Here is an 18245-nt window from a genome sequence, read left to right on the forward strand (position 1 = left end):
AAATGGTTCAACTTGAGGATGAAGCAAGCAGCTTTTCTTGTTGACATGAGCATGCAAGAGGTAAAGTGACAAAGATAAAGCACACAACAGCCCCAGCTGTCAGGCCTACGGACAGCGTACAGCACCAGAAAGGTCACTAACACACCGTAAATCCATTGCAGCATTTCCAGACGATCTTGCCCTACTGAACCTCTTGCACAAAAACCTTTGCCTTCAGGGCCAGCAGATCCTTCGACAGCCTCCCAGATGATGCTGGGACTCATGTGCTGCCGCGTACCTTCTTCCTCCCCACCCCCTCCATCCACCCATAGAAAAACTCTGGAAAAAACAAATCTCAAGCCGTGCTTTCTGTGCAACTAGGATAAAGAAGCATTTAAACCCCAATGTTTACTTGAGATGTGTTCACTTGACATGCGACTCTCCTGCAGTGCTCACGCAAGCACATCTCGTGCCAGCAGGCCACGTTCCCTGGGGGCAGTTTAGCTGTGGATGGGGGGCACGGCCCCCTTCTATGACTGGGAGGAGGGAACATCCTCCGCTTCATGGCATTGCTGCGAGAAGATCCAGGGAACACAGAGGCTTGGAGCAGTTTACACAGTAGATTGGTGCCAGGAGCTTTTGATACCGGGACACCTACAGAAGAGCTCAAATCATGTATGAATTGCTTGGGTTTGTTTTAGCCCTGTTGTGAATGTGACAAAACCAGAGCAACGTCAGCCATCTCTACTCCAGAAAAGCACGTGCAGTATTAGAAAGGTTGGCTGCCCAGGGCTCCAGCAATAATAACGTGACTGGGAAGGGGGTCTCAAGGCGAAGGGGGAGCAGGCGTGCCAGTCTGTACAATACATGCTTAAGTCAAGGCCAATAATCCCTTGCTTCCATAACCAAAAAGTTTACTTAAAACTTTTACGTCATCTGATTAAAACAGAAAAAAGAAAAAAAAAAAATCTGTTGTGTGTCTGAGTAGTCATCAGCTATAATTCTGTACTCCAAGGTAATTAAAACATGAAAAACCTTTATACTATTTACCACGACCCACACTTAACACTTTGCCTTACAACTCTGAGAGTTGAATTTCAGCCACCCCCTCATAAAACACGGAGCAGTTCACCCAAATTCCCTTCCGTGCTCTTCCTTTGATGGCAAAGTAACAGAGGTACCATAATTCACTTGATATCATTCTTTTCCTGGTAATGTTTTATTCAGACTGAGCTTCGTTAATAAAGATGAAACTTTGGACTCACGATTGCTCCATGTTTACAAAACATCCAGGCTCCTTTACATCTTGGTTAAGCATGAACAGTCACTGAACACACAATTTCCTAAAAAAATCCCGCATACCAAAATTGCATATTCTGAATTTTTAAAATTCACTAAATAAAATTTCACAGAGTGAACCCTAAAGTCTGTTTGCCAAGAAAGCACAAGCCAAAAATGGAAGTTGAGATCCTCCATGAAAAAAAAACCAAAGCTGGACCCCAACACACACATCCTTCCCATTAAACAAGCAAATAAATACACATTCATACACAGTAATTTGCTCTAAAAATGCAGGTGCTTGAGTAATTACCCAAAAGTTTTAGCATAAATTTTGGTTGCTCAAACAGTACTGGAGTCACAGTAAGTTTCCTTCTTTTTTTTTTTTTTTGGTGGAACTGGGCAGTGATTTCTTACTGGACACTAGAGAACAAAAACTAGCCCAGAACCTGATGATTTTGACACAAGTCCAAATGTGTTTCTCCACAGAGAAAGATTACAAAGACAAGGCTGTTTTTAAAAAAAAATTAAATAAGAAAAAGTTAGAGGTGTATATATAGCAGTATCACTTTTTAATGCCAGGTATTGGACCAAAGAATGGGACAGACTGCACTGCATTTTTAAAGCAGTATGACTATCGACATACTTGAGAAACATTTTAACACTGTACATTACAACAAACTATTTAGTTCACTTCTACGCAAGTCAGCAAAAAAGCTAGGTGATCCAACGTGATATGGCAGCTGCAAATTTAAAATGATAGTCACAGTCTAAAGCCAGAACAAAAACATCTCCAGAACTCCTATTTATAAAAAGCAATGAACATACACACCGCACGCGTGTGCATGCGCACGCAGACAAAAATCTTGAGGTTTTACTTATTGCTCTTACACAAGGCTGTGAGCAGGCAAATGTCTAGATCAGAAATTAGGTCAAACATGCATTTCAGCAGGCACAAAAAGTACAGGAAATTCATATTAACAAAACAAGGTACTGCATCACGTAATACAGGATGGTATTCTGCTAATGTAATACTTACGTCATTAATACCGGATAAACTCCAGGTCTGCCTGTTGTATAATGTGTTATGCAGTGTGGTATTTTAACCTAATTTCTGATTTCTCTTTCACACTGTACCCTCCACGTAGGGATGAAGAGGGGTGGTTTTCAAGACAGCCATTCTCTGCAACGCCAGAGAAACCTTGGCCTTAAGAGCTTCAGTCGGGCAGGTACGGCCAGAAGGAGGTTAACATCATCAGCACTGTATCTCCAGGACCTGTTCTTTGACTGCCTCACGTTTTTGTGCAGTCGCTGACAACTCGGATAAACAAATGCAGAAGTTGGTGCAAAACGCATCAGCGCTGTTCTCGGAGCATCTTCCAGCTATGCTATACGCTCCTGGTACACCCAGCAATTGCTACAGGGGATAAGGCAGTAGAGGGTTGAGTCCTGTATCTGGTCGCTTCCTCAAGAGTCTTATAAAGGCAAGATTTCTTTTGTGAACTGGCTTTCCTTTACATGATAAGCAGCGTAGCATGGATGTCAGTAGAAATCTGGCTACCTACTGGCAACAAGAGACTAGCACGTTCACAAGACGCATTTTGGAATTCCTGCTGTTCCCTACTGCAACCAAATTAAACATGCTGCAAAAGAGGTGTCCATGTAAGTACAATACTTTTAAGCCAGGTTCAAGGCAGACTGCACATGGGCCTTGCACGAAAAAGGCATTGAATGTGTTATCTGAGGATTTTTTTTTTGCTGTGCTATGCATACATATGACAGTAGATAAAAATCAGCACAATGGTTCCTTTCCATACATGACCCACCACACACCATAACAATTAAGCACCGTATATGCTATTCTTCAGTTAACAGGAATCAAGGAAGAAAATGGTGGGAGGGGAAGAAATCCAGCACAAAGTTAGAGGTATGTTCCTGATAGAAGTCCTAGCTGAGAATATTTATTGTGAACCAGCAACTGGATTTTGTGACATAACCAGAAAACCACCGACTTCTACAGGGCCAACTTGGGCACTGCATAGTCAAAATTACGTTCTCTGGTGTTATAATATGGCATTGAGCAAGCTCTAATTAATTATTAGAAGGAGCAGCAGGTAGACAACAAGAGGTCACGCTTCAGGGAGGTTATGCTTTGTACTTGCAAAAAAGAACCAGTGCAAATCAATAGCTTTTTCTGTCTTACTAAAGGTCTGTCATGTGCCCCTTGATCCGATCCCTAAACCTCACACAAATTTCAGCTTTCAGACTCGCCAAATGCCCAAATTCACACTGAGCTCTATTTTACTTACGAGCAGTAAGTAAAGTACTACTCAAGCTAGTGGGACTGCTTAGAGCAAGGCGCTACTGCAATGAAGGTTCAGGAATTTGGCTCTTTCCAAGAAGTGAACCGCAAATGACTGGGGTTTCATGATCCTCACAGGTGGAGGGAGACAGTTCCTGTGGTTTTTTTAATCTGTCCTTACGACCACCAACATTTGTAAGACTGAAATGTGGGAAAAGGCTCTGTTATGCTCACCCAGACATTTTGACACCAGGACAGCCACAGTGGTTTAGGAGGGGCAGCGCACCCAGTAGAGGGTCAGGCTGGCCTGGGTTCTCCCAGCTATGTCACTGCCTCTTACTAGATGATTGCACGTAAGGGTCCTTGGTCTCAGCTGGGACGGTGAGGCTTCCTTAAAGCAACTCTTCTGTTACACCATCTATGGGTGCACAGTTGCATCTCCGAGGAAAGAGGGAGGCAAAACAGGTCTAAATTCTTTAAAAACAATTAAGAAAACCCAACTTCTAGAAAAAGAAGGACAATTTTCTATCACGTCCTTGCAGGAAGGAGTCCCAGGACTTCTCATGACCCACTTCTTCACTAATGGCTATGACGGCCAGGTCATTGGGAAGCCCTGCTGCCAGATCAGAGGTAAAACAGCATGTCGAGTGTTTACTGTTCAAAGCCATCCTTTGTGTGAAGCCAGTTAGGCAGAAGTGTTTTGGCTGCATTTTTAGGTATTCCTCCTAGCCCACTTCGCTTCCCTGCTCGGAAGCTCCTTCAAATAAAAGATGCTGGAAGTGCCACTTCGCTGTAGCTGAAAAAATGAGGAAAAACAGAGAGGCAAAAAACACACACCACGGAACAAAACGATCATTTGTAAAACACTTCCTTTTAAAAACTATTTTACAACTCCCTAACTTGGTTTAATTAATGTGCAGTTTAAAACATATAAAATGCCTTACCAGCTAAATGATTTCTTGGTTTTACAAGTCTCCCTCCCTCCCCCCATTAAAAAATAATGCATGTGTGGACTGGTATTGAACACCTTGTACAGAGTCGCGCGCCAATTCTTCTTTAATTCTACATGGAGCAGTTTTGCTTTTAATCTACTGTGTTTAGAGAAGAGCTCATACCGTATACTTTACAGTATAACCAGCTACATAGATGACTTTAATCTCGTAACACGATTAAAAAAAAAAAAAAAATCACTGTAACTTGCAGTCCCTTTGATAAATGATTATGGTGATGCATGCAGTCCTCCTCAGTGCCGTTGCCGCCAGACACGGGACGTGATTTTCTCCACACGCTGCCAAGAGGCCTGACGGCGCACTGCCGGGGGCTGCGGCCAGGCCAGCGCACCGCTGCCCCGGTGCACAGCGTTCTGCAGTCATTGGGCAAAGCTGCGGTGAATTGTCTTGCTCGATACCACCACCACCACCACCACCGACCCGACCCAACCCGGCCCCCGGGGGAGCACACGCCCTCCCTGCCTCAGCCGCAGGAGATCACCGTGAAGCGCTTGGAGATGCATGACATGTTGTGGAGGACGATGCCCAGGAGAAAGACCAGGACGCAGGCCACCAGGATCACAGTGCAAACCCCTGACCAGGTGGAGCTTTTCACAACACCTCTCCGGTCCGGCTCCTCTGCTCCCCCCTCGCCAGGAAGGCCACCCTGCAGCGGCTGCTGCTCCGCCGGGATCGTCACCACTGCCAGGGACTTCTGCTGGCTGCCGGGCAGGAGGCGGCAGCCAATGTCTCCTGGCAGTAGAGCCCTCTCCTTGGAGAGGGGCAAGGGCAGCATGTAGCACCCGTTGCTGGGGAGTTTGATGAATACGGGGGTGTGCTCCGAGGTGTGGGGGATCGCAATGACGGCGATCACCTCAGGGTCATCGGGTAGCTGTGACACAGAGTACCCCGGTGGCAGCTTGGTGATCCCGCGGCACCAGGGGCACCGCAGGTCCTTCTGGCTGGTCCTCATCTGCTGCAGGCACACCGAGCAGCAAGTGTGCTTGCAGTCCAGGAGCTTGGGCCGCCGGCGGGGGCTGTAGTAGTTGAAGCAAATCTGGCACTCCAGCAGGGAGTCCTGGGACAGGGTCTCCATGGCGGCCGGCGCAAGGAAGCACGGCAGGCCTCACGAGGAGCCTCACCCCGCAGCTGAGGGGCAGCACCCGCCTTCCCGCCGCTTCTCCTCAGGGCAGCGCCCACCTTCCCACCGCTTCTTCTCCTCAGGGCAGCACCCGCTTTCCCGCCACTTCTTCTCCTCAGGGCAGCGCCAGGCGGTGGCTAGGGAGAGCACAGGAAAACCTCTGGCCTGAACCTTTCAGTACCTGAGACAAACAGAAAAATGTGAAGGAACAGGTGACTTACAGGAACCAGTGGGAACAAAAGAGCCCAGCTAAGGGGGAATGAAAGCTTGCGCTGACCTTGTAATCTGGCGGGAGAAATAAATTTGTGACCCTTAACAAGAAAGCATCTTCCCACTGGCTTCAGCAAACCGCCCAGCAGCAAACCTTCAGGTCAGCCATCACCAGATCTCCCTTTTTTTTTTTTTTTTCTCCAGCTATAAAATCCCAACCAACCCACCAGTCCACCACAAACAGTTATATTTATACCCATAACAGGGGAGGCTGTAGTTCGCTAAGCAGTTCCTTCAGCATCTACCTCCTGTCATATTTTCAGGACTTTTCAGCCCTTCCTGCACCTTAACAATTGTTCTCACTTAATCCTTTAAACCCCTGAGGATTTTTAGCTATTTGGCTCAACCACTAAGTCTGCATGAAAGGTGGCGGAGAGAAAAAATATGTTTAAACGGATGCATTTCCACAGGCTCCTGAACTTATGCCTGTGCATGAATGAGCAACCAAGTAACTAGACTGAAACACCCACATTTGTGCACAGAGAAAAGGAATGGCATGGTTTTCAGTCAAATTAACTGTTTGCCTGGTTACACGAGCAGCTTGTTGAACACGGCCCTCTGAAACATACTTCTCACTGATGAAAACTTCACCCCAGACAAAAGGCTTTGTTTAGACCCAGGACCGTCAAACGCCACAGAGAACAATCTATTAATGCACTGAATTAAAGGCAAATTGTTACTAACCTTGTTCTAAACTATTCATTATAAAGGGATTCTTTGCATTTCCCTACTTATTTCTTATAGCTATGCAAAAAAAGGCAGCTGTGTTTACTTTCAGAGTGAATTATTTAGCTTTGTTTGATTTTGGTCACTCCAACACATGATAAATATCATCAGATGACATTTTTACAACTTTTTGCATTGCCTTCCTTGCTGTATTTGAAGTATCAGCCTGAATTTACATCCAAAGAATACAATAAAGAAAACCCAAAATATTTGCATGGTGACCTTTGATCTTCTCTTATTGCAATGTTATTTCCAAAACAGAGTTAGCACCTGAGGACCACAGCTGTCGGAAGACTTCTTCCTTTCTATACAATTATTTCTTGTTCTCCTCTCCAGATCATAGCAACTAGGTTGCAACACGCTAATCGATGGGTGACATCAGTAAAACAGATATAACGTAGTTCAAGAAGAGAAGGCAGGCATAGACGTGGGGTTTGCAATGCAGGACAGCCCTCTGGACCACACTGTCCCATATCCTGCTTCTGGCAGTTACCAGTATTTGAACAGGGAAAACAAAATACACGTCATCTCTTCAGATGCTAACAAGTGATATCACCAACATTGGCAGAACTGGCTCTGCTGCCGATTTTGTAACAGCAGTGGATTTTGGCTCACAAGGCACTTCAACAAACACGCAGTGACGATCCTGACTCAGGAGGGAGCAGAGGCTGCAGTTATGAAAGCAGGAGCTTGTGAAACGCAAGCAATGGCTGCAGGGGGAAACGGCACGTGCCAGCCGCCGGAACGGCACTTTCAGGATGCTTTGCATGAACGTGGCACAGAGGCCACTGCTGGGAGAGACCCCACCAGCGTGAAGCCAGCACGAATCCGTGTGGCGCCTGCTCTGCACCAGCGCTGTATTACATGCGGCATTAACAGATACTCCGTGTGCAGAGGGAGCCTAACACGGCCACGCAGGGGGCTTTGCATTCACCGCCTGCATGCAGGCCACACCGGAAGAAAGTGGAAGAAAATCAGTGGAGGTTTTATCTTCTTTATCCTCTCCTTCCCGTTACCATCACCACCTCCCTACGGTACAGGCAGGCACAAAGACCACTGTCAGAAAGGGTCATTAAAAGACTGGCGCGCAGCTGAGAGAGAAAAATGGAAGAGAGCTATCTACAATGCTAGGCAATTCCTGCCCGAAAAACATTAAGAGGCAAAGGCCAGATTAGAAATTAGTTATAGGAACTCAGGAAGGGACCACTGAAGTCATCAGTTCCAGTTTTCGGTGATTAGCCACAAGCAACCCAGCGGTTTTATATTTTGCACAGAAGTATCCATACAAAATCTTCTTCTTAATCACACACTGCCCATGCCAAACTTCAGCTCAAACATTAAAAGATGCAACTCTGGTCTGCTATATCTGCAAATCTGTTTAAGAAATAGGTATAACAATACTTCAGTACTATTATGAGAAAAAGCCCCAATGCCTGGAAATTCACATGGTAAGGCTTATGTTTAAAACCAGAGTGGAAGTAGTCCTTCCACAGACATAAATCAGTATCTCTGCATAGAAGCTCTGCCCTTCACAATGAACTGACTGGTGAAGTTCTCTGACCTCATTTAGGTGCCACCTACAACCATCTCTCTCCATTTACAGTGCTAAAGGTAAACCAGTTTCTATTGATGAGAACTTGATTGGGATCAAGATCATTTTTCTGACCACATATCCTTGTCCAGGAGTCACATACTCATGCACTATCAAGCCCCTCAACCCTGTCCCAGTGACATCCTTACAGTAGAAGATCAGTGCTAGGAGAGAATGAGCTGAGGTATTCGGAGCTGAAGAATAAAACAAAAGTCACCTCCAGGCAAACAGCGCCCTAAGGAAAAAGAAGAAAATCCATCCCAACAAGAAGATCTCAGCTGGTCTGAACGCCAAGTAACACTGTGAAGCATTTCTCCAGGAGGTCAAAGTTTTAAAGTGTTAGTGCAATCTATAGGAAGAAAATGGAAAAGAATGGAGCCAAATTAAAAGGTTAAGATAAGGCTTACCACCTATGTGACATACATTGTTCAGCTATGTGCGGATATATTTCAGAAGCTGTAAATATAGTGACAACCCCATTTTGATCTGGTGCTGAATCAAGGACACAGTCACTTCCAACTGTGTGTCTTAAAGTTACACTTTTTTCCTTTTCTTTTTTTTTTCCCTCCAAAACAACTATAAACATTGTTTCAAGTAACAAGGTTGCATTGTGCATACACCTATACCGAATTATGACATTTCTTACTTTCCCAAAATGTCTCAAATAATGATTAGAGGTGTATTTTGACAGATCAGGGGTAACAACCGGTAAGCAGAGAGGTTAGTATGATTCCTTCAGAATATGTCTAAAGACAAGTTAAAGAGTAGCCGCAGCCATCTAACCCCTCAGCCTCTGCTGACACTGCCTCGTTCAAAGGTTGGATATGTAGCTTCATGGGTGCAATGTAACTTTATTCCCAGCCTTACTGAAAGCTCCACAACCCTCCTGCACTCTGCCACAGTTTAATTTGGGGATAAAAGAAAGTCAAGCCATCACCTACAGTCAGAATTAAACTGCATAATATCTATTTGATTCATTTCACAGCACGTAGTTAGGAAGGAAAAAGCCACAGGAGTTCTTTCAGTACTCTTCTACCACTTCACTTAAATAACTATGCCAAGATTTAACACTGCAGCAGGACAGGAGACTGAACTCTAGTTTGCGCTCAATGCACCCCCATACCAGTTGGAAGTACTGAGCTATCACAGGTGAACACCTCACTCAAAGCTTGCTCAGACTGGACTCTTCTCGGCGCTTTGAGCGCGAAGACCAAGGGGCAGCCGGGCTGCACGTGAAGGCACGGCTGACGTCAGCATCAGACAAAAACACTGTCATTATTTGCTCTCGTCACCCAGTGATGCCCAAGGGGGGCGAGGGGACTTTTGACAGGAAAACAGGGGGAAAAAATATCAGAAAAGACTGTCAGGGATATCTGTAGGTCTCCGCAAAGAGACAGCATATATGTATGGATGGATAGGGGCACACATACGGAAGGGAGGGCTGGGGACTATGACAGTGAAACCATACACACCGACAGAGGTAACTACGAGTAGCAACTCTGCCTGGCACAAACCTGACAGCAACTGGAAGCTCTTCAGGGCTGAGATCTAACTAGTAACACAAATAAAAACTAAGTGGGTATGAAAATCCACAAGGTCCAAAACTCAAGTGTCAGAAAGGTGCAGCAGGAGCAAAGGAAGCAAAAAGAGACAGGCCTTGCAAAGAATCATCAGGAGACCTCTCTGCCTCCCCTGCACTGTCTTCCCCTTGCTGTGAGTCTGCCCAGCATCCACAGGGCTACCGCCGGCCGGCGACATGAGAGATTCGAAGTGGTTACAGAGACCCAGGGAGGAACCTGCAAAGCTGATGACCCCTGCAGCAGAAGATCAAAATACAGCCGGGTGGCTGAGAGCACGGCACAAAGGTCCTCCTTGCAGATTTGGGCTGCCCTCTGCACGAGCCAAGAGTTTTTAAGATTTGAGAAATGATCATGTGACTCGAGCAATAAAGGTCTGGAGAATAAAACAGGTATTTCAGCTGCTTGTCAGTCACACTATCCGTTCTGGTACCTTGTCGGAGGCCACAGCAGAGCCCCAAGCTCTCTTTTTTTGGGTGAGCAAGATGCCAGGAATGCCAAGGCATCAGCTTCCCACTCCCCAAGAAGGAGAAGGAGCATTTGTTGCTCTCTTGCAATTTGTAGCTTCCCAGCACAACGTAGGGAGGTGCTGCAGGAGGTGAACAGATGAAGGTTGCTGCAGCTAGTATAGCACAGCTACAGACAGCGAGAAGAAGAAAGCACAGGTTTGCTGCAGAGAAAGCTCTGCACAAACCCTAACTATAAAGTGGTCCCTGACTGGCCAGGTCAGAAAAGACAGCTATTTTTGGAACCCAGTGCAAAGAAAGACATTGAACATCCATGATGGGAGTTGGACAACAAGTCAGAGAACAAAGTAAGGGCAAATCCTTGCCTGTTGACATAATATTTTTATTATCAGCCCCAGTGATACTAAGCAATGGAAACCACAGCCTTGAAGGGGTGCTGCCTCCACTGGAGAACTCAGAACTATCTTCACATATACTTCCTAACTTATTAGGGCCCAAAATTCTATTAAGTTGAAAGCCCCCAAAAATATACTTTAATGATGCCTGTGGAATCTAAGACAATTCATGGAAGATTAAACATCCTATCATATTTTTAAAGACTGGCTTTGGGGCATGCTGACGTAGTTAGCTGATCACTGAAAAAAAGCCTCAAAAACTTTGCACAGTATTTAGGCAGGCACAGTATCATTTTCGCACAGTATTTATGCACTTATTTAGGCATGCTGTACAGCAAGGTTAATAAGAGACTTTGAGCAAGGCAGTGCACTGATGATACTTCACCTTTCTCGAGGAAGGTTCATTACGTAAACTCCCCAAACACATTACCAATTCTTTGACAGTATTACTGAGTATGTATGATTTATGATGAAGAACGATCCATTCATTTCAGGTGCCCTTAGGCTGGAAAGGAGATGGGTGTGAGGGGAGGGGTACCATTCTCAAAAGGGGAACTAATTGCAAGAATCATCTGCCCACAGATACGGAAAGAAATGTGTGCTAGAGTCACTTCAAACTACCAGTGAGGAGGAAGGAACATATTTAATATTTGGAAGCATTTCTGCTACAAAATTCAGCATCCGTGTATGCTTTCAACAAATTCATGTTTGGACAAAACACACTGGGGCTGTCACAAATACCCAGGACGTACTCCCTGATTTCCCCGGAATACCCTTCACTAAATTATCCTATTTATTTTTAGGCTGTTCTGTAGCACTAATTACCATAGTAACTGAGAACAGCACAACGATTAATTAATTTATTCATCACAACACCCTTGTTAAGAGAGAAGTATTATCATCATTATATCCTTTCATCATCTAAGAAAAGAAGTGCTGAGAGACGAAGCAGTTGGTCGAAGGTCATGCAAGCAAAGCACCACCCAGACTGTCTCAAAGCTCCTGGACAACTTCAGCACAGCTCCACTTTTCACCTCATGAGCTACCATGCAGAGGCGACAGATTGCGGACAGATTCTTTTTTGCAACAGAGAATCAACAAAGCTCAGAAAACCACCCGTTTCTCCCCATCTCTTCCAGCTGGGAGCATCTCCATGGTATGCCTGAGATTTTTTGTGGCTTTCATTGAACATATGAGCTTTTCCACAGACCATGAAAATCATGAGAGCCTGTAATCCAAAAGTTAAAGTATCTCCGCGGACACAGTTCATCCACCATGTAGGTTACAACTGAGAGACTACATGCGTTTTGAGGGACATAAAGCTAACAGTAAGAAAACGAAGTTCATCCATTCTTCTCTCCAGAATTATGTATTTTCCAGGCACCTTCCTCTAAGTCAGGCAGCCAACACTCACCATCCTTTCCATTTAGTTATTCACAACTGCACAGAAATATTGCAGAACAAAAGCATTTTAAATTGGCCAAATCCTTAGCCAGTGCAAGCTGGCACTGTCCCTTTAGCTTTAGCCCAGGCCTTGCCAAGATGAGAATCAGGTGTACAGACTCCTGGATGTATAAAGCCACAAAAAATAAAGCTGAGTGAAACTGTGATATATAAGCCTACAACATGCTATGAACCAGTGCCAGGGGATCCATGCTGATGGAGAACCTGCTCTGGATGATCTCAATGGCACAGATCAAAGAGGACAGCAGGTGTCCTGCCTCCCTGGCAGCTGAGCGATCGGAGGTGGATCATGAGAAAGGAACCTAGTTGCAAGGTACCACCATCCCACAGCATTTACCTTAGAAATTGTCACCAGCTAGCCCTAGCAACAGGAGACAGAGGCAGAAAGTTCACCCACAGGAATGTAACTAAACATAGAAGTTTACGGGTTTGGAGCAAAAACAGATCAGGTGAAAACACCAGCCTTTGGTGTTTATAGAAAACAGAGAGAAACTCACATGCCGTTCGTTGTTCCATCTCACGTCGCCAACTGCACTGCTTCCTCCTTTTATCTGCAAACTTTGACACGTCCACATTCCCTGGCTCCAAGGACCTTATTTTGGTCAAATATGACCAGGATAAGGTGCACTTTGTTCCAACAGCAAACACTACTAATCACCTGCAACATGCCAGGTCAGCAAAGGACGGGTACAGTTTCTTACTGCTGAGTCAAAACAGTACAGCTACGTTCATCCGACAGCACCGCGAGGTGCTTTACCAGTGAGAAACGCTATTTGTAATTGAAATATTCTACAGAAATGTGCCCATTTCAGACAGGCAGAGACAGAAAGCAGACAGCTTTCCTGCCCACCCAGCCCCTCGGCAGCCCTCTGTGCAGGTGGCCCTGGAGCCCAGGCTATGGGAGCCTGACCTGCTCCTCACCAGCCCAACTGTGCCACATCGGTAGGTTTTCGACAAGGTCACTCGTCAAGCTGCCCCAGAGCTACGGTTCCCTAAATCTCCCAGGCTCCCTCCAGCCTGGCAGAGCACAGGGGACCCGCAGGTGCAGCTCTGCCCTGCTAGGAGGAGTCTGAAGGTACTCCTCACCCACTTCTGCCATCCATAAGTCCTAGCGTTTCTCTTCCTGCATGAGGGATGCACTGATAGGATGAGAGACCTGACTGTGGTCCTAAGACATCCCAAATCTGACAATTTCCCAGCACAGGATATTAAAAGGTTCCCTCCCGATTTGCAAAATCTCCAGCATTCAAAGCATCCTAAAGGGATGGTGCTAATTTCTACAGCCCACTCTGGGCACAAGGCTTGCAGGGCCATTAGCACTTGTTCAGTTTTGTTGGCTGCTCTTAATTATGCCTGACTCACTCCTAAACCCCAGGGTGGGAGAAATTAAAAGCCAGGTTTTCCACTAGCAAGTGAGAGACCCATTTGCCATTCAAGCTGACAACAGGAATGGGCGTGGGAGGGGCGGTGTGAAAAGAAATCTACCCCTCACCCCCTGAATAAAAGCAGCACCTCTAGATATTTATGACCAGGACACAAGTAGCATGTGGTTGGCAAAGACAGATTTAGAAGTTGCTTCCCTAACTTAAAGTGAGGTCACAAGTTAAGTCACTAAGGCCAAAATCCCGCAGCCTTACAGGAGGAGCTTTGCCCAAGCAAAGAGTAAACCTATGAGCATTAAGCTCACTCTCAGTAACAGCTTTTAAATGCAATGCAACATCATCTTTCAAAGACATTTTCATTTATGGCAACATGACAGAATTCTGTGGCATTCAAAATGCTGAGAGGGAGAGAGGCATGAAGCACCTGATCACTTAAATGACAAATTTTGCTCTCCCATTACAGCTTTATGCTCCATCTGTCATTGATAGAATTTGCCTGATACCTGAAGAGAAATTTAATTAAGATTCTTCCCTCCCTCCCCTGAGGTTATGGCATTAGACTTACAAAATACACCATTAAAAAAAAAAAAAAAGTTAATTTTAAATGAAGCTCAAATGCAGACGTTTCTCACTGATACAGGTCAGTGGGTGATTGAGTGGGAATCAGCTTGAATTAGTGTACTAACACACCAATCTATAATTACAGGAGAGAGTGCTAAAGCTCTCCGAGGTCATTGAGTGGATTCTGATAAAACTAGGTCAAAACCTACCTGCCTGTGGGCCCAAACAGAGGAGGAGAGAAAGGAATCGATACTAGCACGTTCATACATTGCCTATACAATGCGAAACCTGGAAATTCAATTTCACGCTTACCTCAGGAAAAATAAGTCCTTCAAATGAGAGTTTTAATTGTTGCAACCCTGCTCTGCACTCCCACCTTGTACGCCCCGCCTGCTTAACGCGCTCTGCACTCTCCGCGCTCACCCAGCGCAGCTTCCTGAGGACGTGATTCAGAGAGCCACATCACTCAACAGGTACCTTGACACGGCTGCTCTCAAGGACTGGGATGGTTTGGGGTTTGTTTTGTTTGGGTGTGGGAAGGGGTTGTTTCTTTTTTTAATTCAGAAGGAACAAAAAAAAGGCAACAGACCTAGGGGAATCAAAATAATTCATCCTTTTACATTGAAATAGATGAGATTAAGAAACTGGAAAATATTTTTTTAGAAGCCACATAACAATAAGTAAGGAAATTCTCTTCTTTCATAGACCATAAAGAAGTAGAATAAGGCTTGAAGGAGATTTGATGAGGGCAGGGGTGGGGGATTTTTTAATCTTTTTACCTTTCTCCTGCAATCTGCTAAGTGGGCAGCACAAGGGAGTAAAGTCCCCTGTTTATCAAGAGAAAAGGTGTAACAGATGTCCTAACACAGAAGAACCACTTCCAAGAGCTTATCTTCACAAGAGAGTAGAAGGTAGCCAACTAATATGCCTCCTCAAGGTCACCTATTATGTCATTTCCTAATGCAGACAAATCGTGATCTTCGTGCATTTTTGGTCTCCGATAAGCGCTACAGCTACTCCAGGTCATGGCACTGGTCATTCTGGTTTGCAGACTACACCAAAAGGAACTGGAACCAGTCCAAAAGCTCCTTTTTTATTGGAAACTAATCATTCACGCTGCAACGCTCTGTCAGCTAGTAATATTAATGCCACCCTCACTTCCTGAATTTTGGGAACAGTCCAACTCTCACTGCGAATATGGATCACAAGCAGAGTTAGACCAAACCTGGACTGCATATATACTGATGATTTCCTATTTCATGATTTAACTGTCTGTCTTTACACCAGTAAAATCCTCCAAAAGAGATTTAGTGGGCTATACTGGATAAATAATTTCTTCCAATACTTTTCGAAACCACGTTTCTACCTGTGACTATAAACACTCCACAAGCTCCAGTTCAGATAAGTTATGCCTATGACATTAGCCACGGAAGTTAACGGGATAACACATGCTCTCAAGATCAGTCACACGTTTACATCCTTAACACAACCAACACAGAACCCGGTGTCAGCAGCTGCAGGCAGATTAAGGTAATCTCTAAGTGCAGATGCCTGCTTCCCCTGCGCCACCCTGAAAACGTCTGACCTGAGGAAATACAACACAACCTTCCCAAACCAGCTGCAACTAAACCAACTGGCTGCACACCAGCTAACCCGACCAGCTCCACATCGTGGCTCAAAGACCCATCCACATCGTGGCTCAAAGACCCAGTACCACCTGGGAAAATTCCAGACAACATGGGCACGCCCATGAGAGCAACAAGAAGACTCGCATGGATGGACTTCTAGGATGAAGCCTAAAACAGAGTGAGGGGATTTGCATTAAGTCTTTCCCTCATATGAACCAGCACCGTTTGCAGACAAAAGTAGTCTCACAGCTAAGCAATGCGGTGTTCTCAAGGGTGACGACCATAACTCAGGTTAGCACCACCACAACCCTCTCCGCTGGGCTGAGATAAATTACAGCTCTGGGAGACTGAAGAGCTGCAGAGCTGCTAGCCTCTCTGCTCCGGCAGCCACGCTGTGATGGGGACCGGCAATTGGCTGCTCAAATGCTCAGGCACAGGAAGATAAACCATTCTTGCCCATATTACGTGAAATCTACTGTTGCTTTGCTTCACAGAGACGGTATTCGATTCCAAGAGCCACTCACCTTCTGTAGCTGCAAGAAGTTTATCAGACCTGCCAAGCTTTGTCAGGTTGTATTTCATTCTTTATAGTGAGTTTCAAAGTTCAGGCCAGACATCACCCATCATACTTCTGCCAGTCAAAGTCTGGCTGCTTAACATCCTGGTGTGAAAATACCCTCCATTTGGCAGCACTTAACTATCAGTATACAGCATTTTTGCTGTATGAAGTAGTGCAAATGCTCAGAAAGGACTGTGTTATGCTACATTAGAGCAAAAAAAATCAAAATGAAGCGAACTGCTTTACCTCTTAATTTTGGGCCTAGTTCTGCAGTCCTTGCAATGTAACAGCAAAACAAACTTAGAAAAAATAACTAGCATAATATTGCTAATGCTCAAGACTTCATCACAATCCTGATAGTCCTCAGCTCACAGGATTATGGACAGTCAATTCAGTACTCAGTAAAAAGAAAGCTGCTAGCCCCATTTTTCTGAAGAAAAGCCTGAAAACATGAACTTCAGAAGCCCCAAATCCCAGTTCGGTAGAACCCCCTAAACTTCAGTTTGTGTCTTGCAAGCCAGTCTCATGATTTCTGCATCTGAGTTAGAGCTAACTAAAGAAATGTAGTTTTGAGGTGAACAAATGCATTTGCAGGTTCAGATCAAATTAAGCAAATACTTGCTCCCTAGGCAAAAGTGGTCACTTCCATTAAAATGTCAGCTCATTTCAACTTTCATTTCCATTTGACTATTTTCTTTCAGAAGAAGAAATTTATAAAAAGGTAACGCAAAGGGCAAACAAAGCTTTTTGTACTGACTCTGCAACAATTTTTCTTCTTATGTGGTCAGCCACTGAGTGACTCGAGCCAGAAGTATCTCTTACTCACATCACTCTACTGCTGAATGTGGAACACTTAAGTCTAGCAATATGCCATGATTTCTTTTTCTTTCCCAGTCTAGCAAAAGCAAATGAGATAAATACACTCCAACTATCAGCAGTAGTTTCACAGCAGCATGTTCACAAAGACCATTATTCAGCTTTTCTTGGTTGTTGGCTTAAAAAAAAAAAAAAAATCACAGTGTGGGGCATTTTCAACAGACAAGTCACGTTTCATCATGTGATCGACGCCTGAAGAGGCTACGTGGTTGATAGGATTGCTGTTTTTTACAGGTGTTTCTTGCTAAGGATCTAAAGGATCTTACTTTGAAAGGGCAGGTGGTTCAGGGCTATCTAAAAAAAGTCACATTCATCCCAAGGGTCTCAAGAGTACATCCCGAAGTCATTAATTGCTTTTGAAGACTTACATCAGATAAGCTTCACCACTTATTTCCAACATGTACTCCATGTAGCATCACACAGAACAGCAGTTAGGAACCAAAGAGGTGGGACTGCTAAAAGAAAGGGAAAAAGGCCAAAAGTCTGTGTTGCCACTCTAGAAAGCGCCGCATTGGAAGAGATGATCTAAGAAGGCACGGTGTGCATACACACAGCTTTATGCACCTATGCAGGGTTTGACCAGATTCCACTCACTTGAGGTCTTTATTCCATTTTCGTTATAGTATTTTATCTGTGTGCCTTACAGTGGTGCACTGAACACAGGCAACGTCAATGCACACAACCAAACCGATGCCAAGGAACCACGCTGACTTACGCCCATTGACGATCTGGCCCACAGACAGAAAATCAATGTTACAAAACAGATTCAAAAATACCTCTTTTCTACTGCCAAAACAAGTTCTCGACTAGGATAAAAAAAAATTTCAGCTCTGGACCCAGATTTGCATTGTGCCACAAACTACAGCAGCCCTTGCTTTGCAGCCAAAGGGTTTTCAGAATTATTTAGTTTACTGACATCATTGTTACTTTTTAGAGTTGGGTCAGTGTATTCCTAACTTTTGTTTAAGTGACTTCACTGCCAGGTGTCTTTCACTTTAATGATTACTGCTTTAAAAAGCAAACAAACACACTTTTTTATGAGAAGTAATTTTGGTTCTTT

General features: G+C 44.8%; 1 protein-coding gene across 14 annotated transcripts in view; it reads right to left on the reverse strand.

The window, feature by feature from the left end:
* Positions 1-327: 327 nt before the first annotated feature.
* The window catches only part of RNF152 (ring finger protein 152), a 46296-nt gene continuing 28378 nt past the window's right edge, over positions 328-18245 (reverse strand). For 13 of the 14 annotated variants that reach the window (XM_087761454.1, XM_087761492.1, XM_087761518.1 and 10 more), the window contains one exon: positions 328-5870. In XM_087761454.1, the coding sequence (XP_087617580.1) occupies positions 5033-5644 (612 nt within the window). In that variant the 5' untranslated portion in view covers positions 5645-5870 and the 3' untranslated portion in view covers positions 328-5032. Of the gene's footprint in view, positions 5871-12676; positions 12696-18245 lie in introns of those variants that run through there. The other variant, XM_087761526.1, reaches the window with a different exon arrangement.

Source organism: Nipponia nippon, unplaced genomic scaffold (genome assembly GCF_047370975.1).
Source record: "Nipponia nippon isolate SJK-2023a ecotype South Korea unplaced genomic scaffold, ASM4737097v1 scaffold_1, whole genome shotgun sequence".
Taxonomy (NCBI): Eukaryota; Metazoa; Chordata; class Aves; order Pelecaniformes; family Threskiornithidae; genus Nipponia; species Nipponia nippon.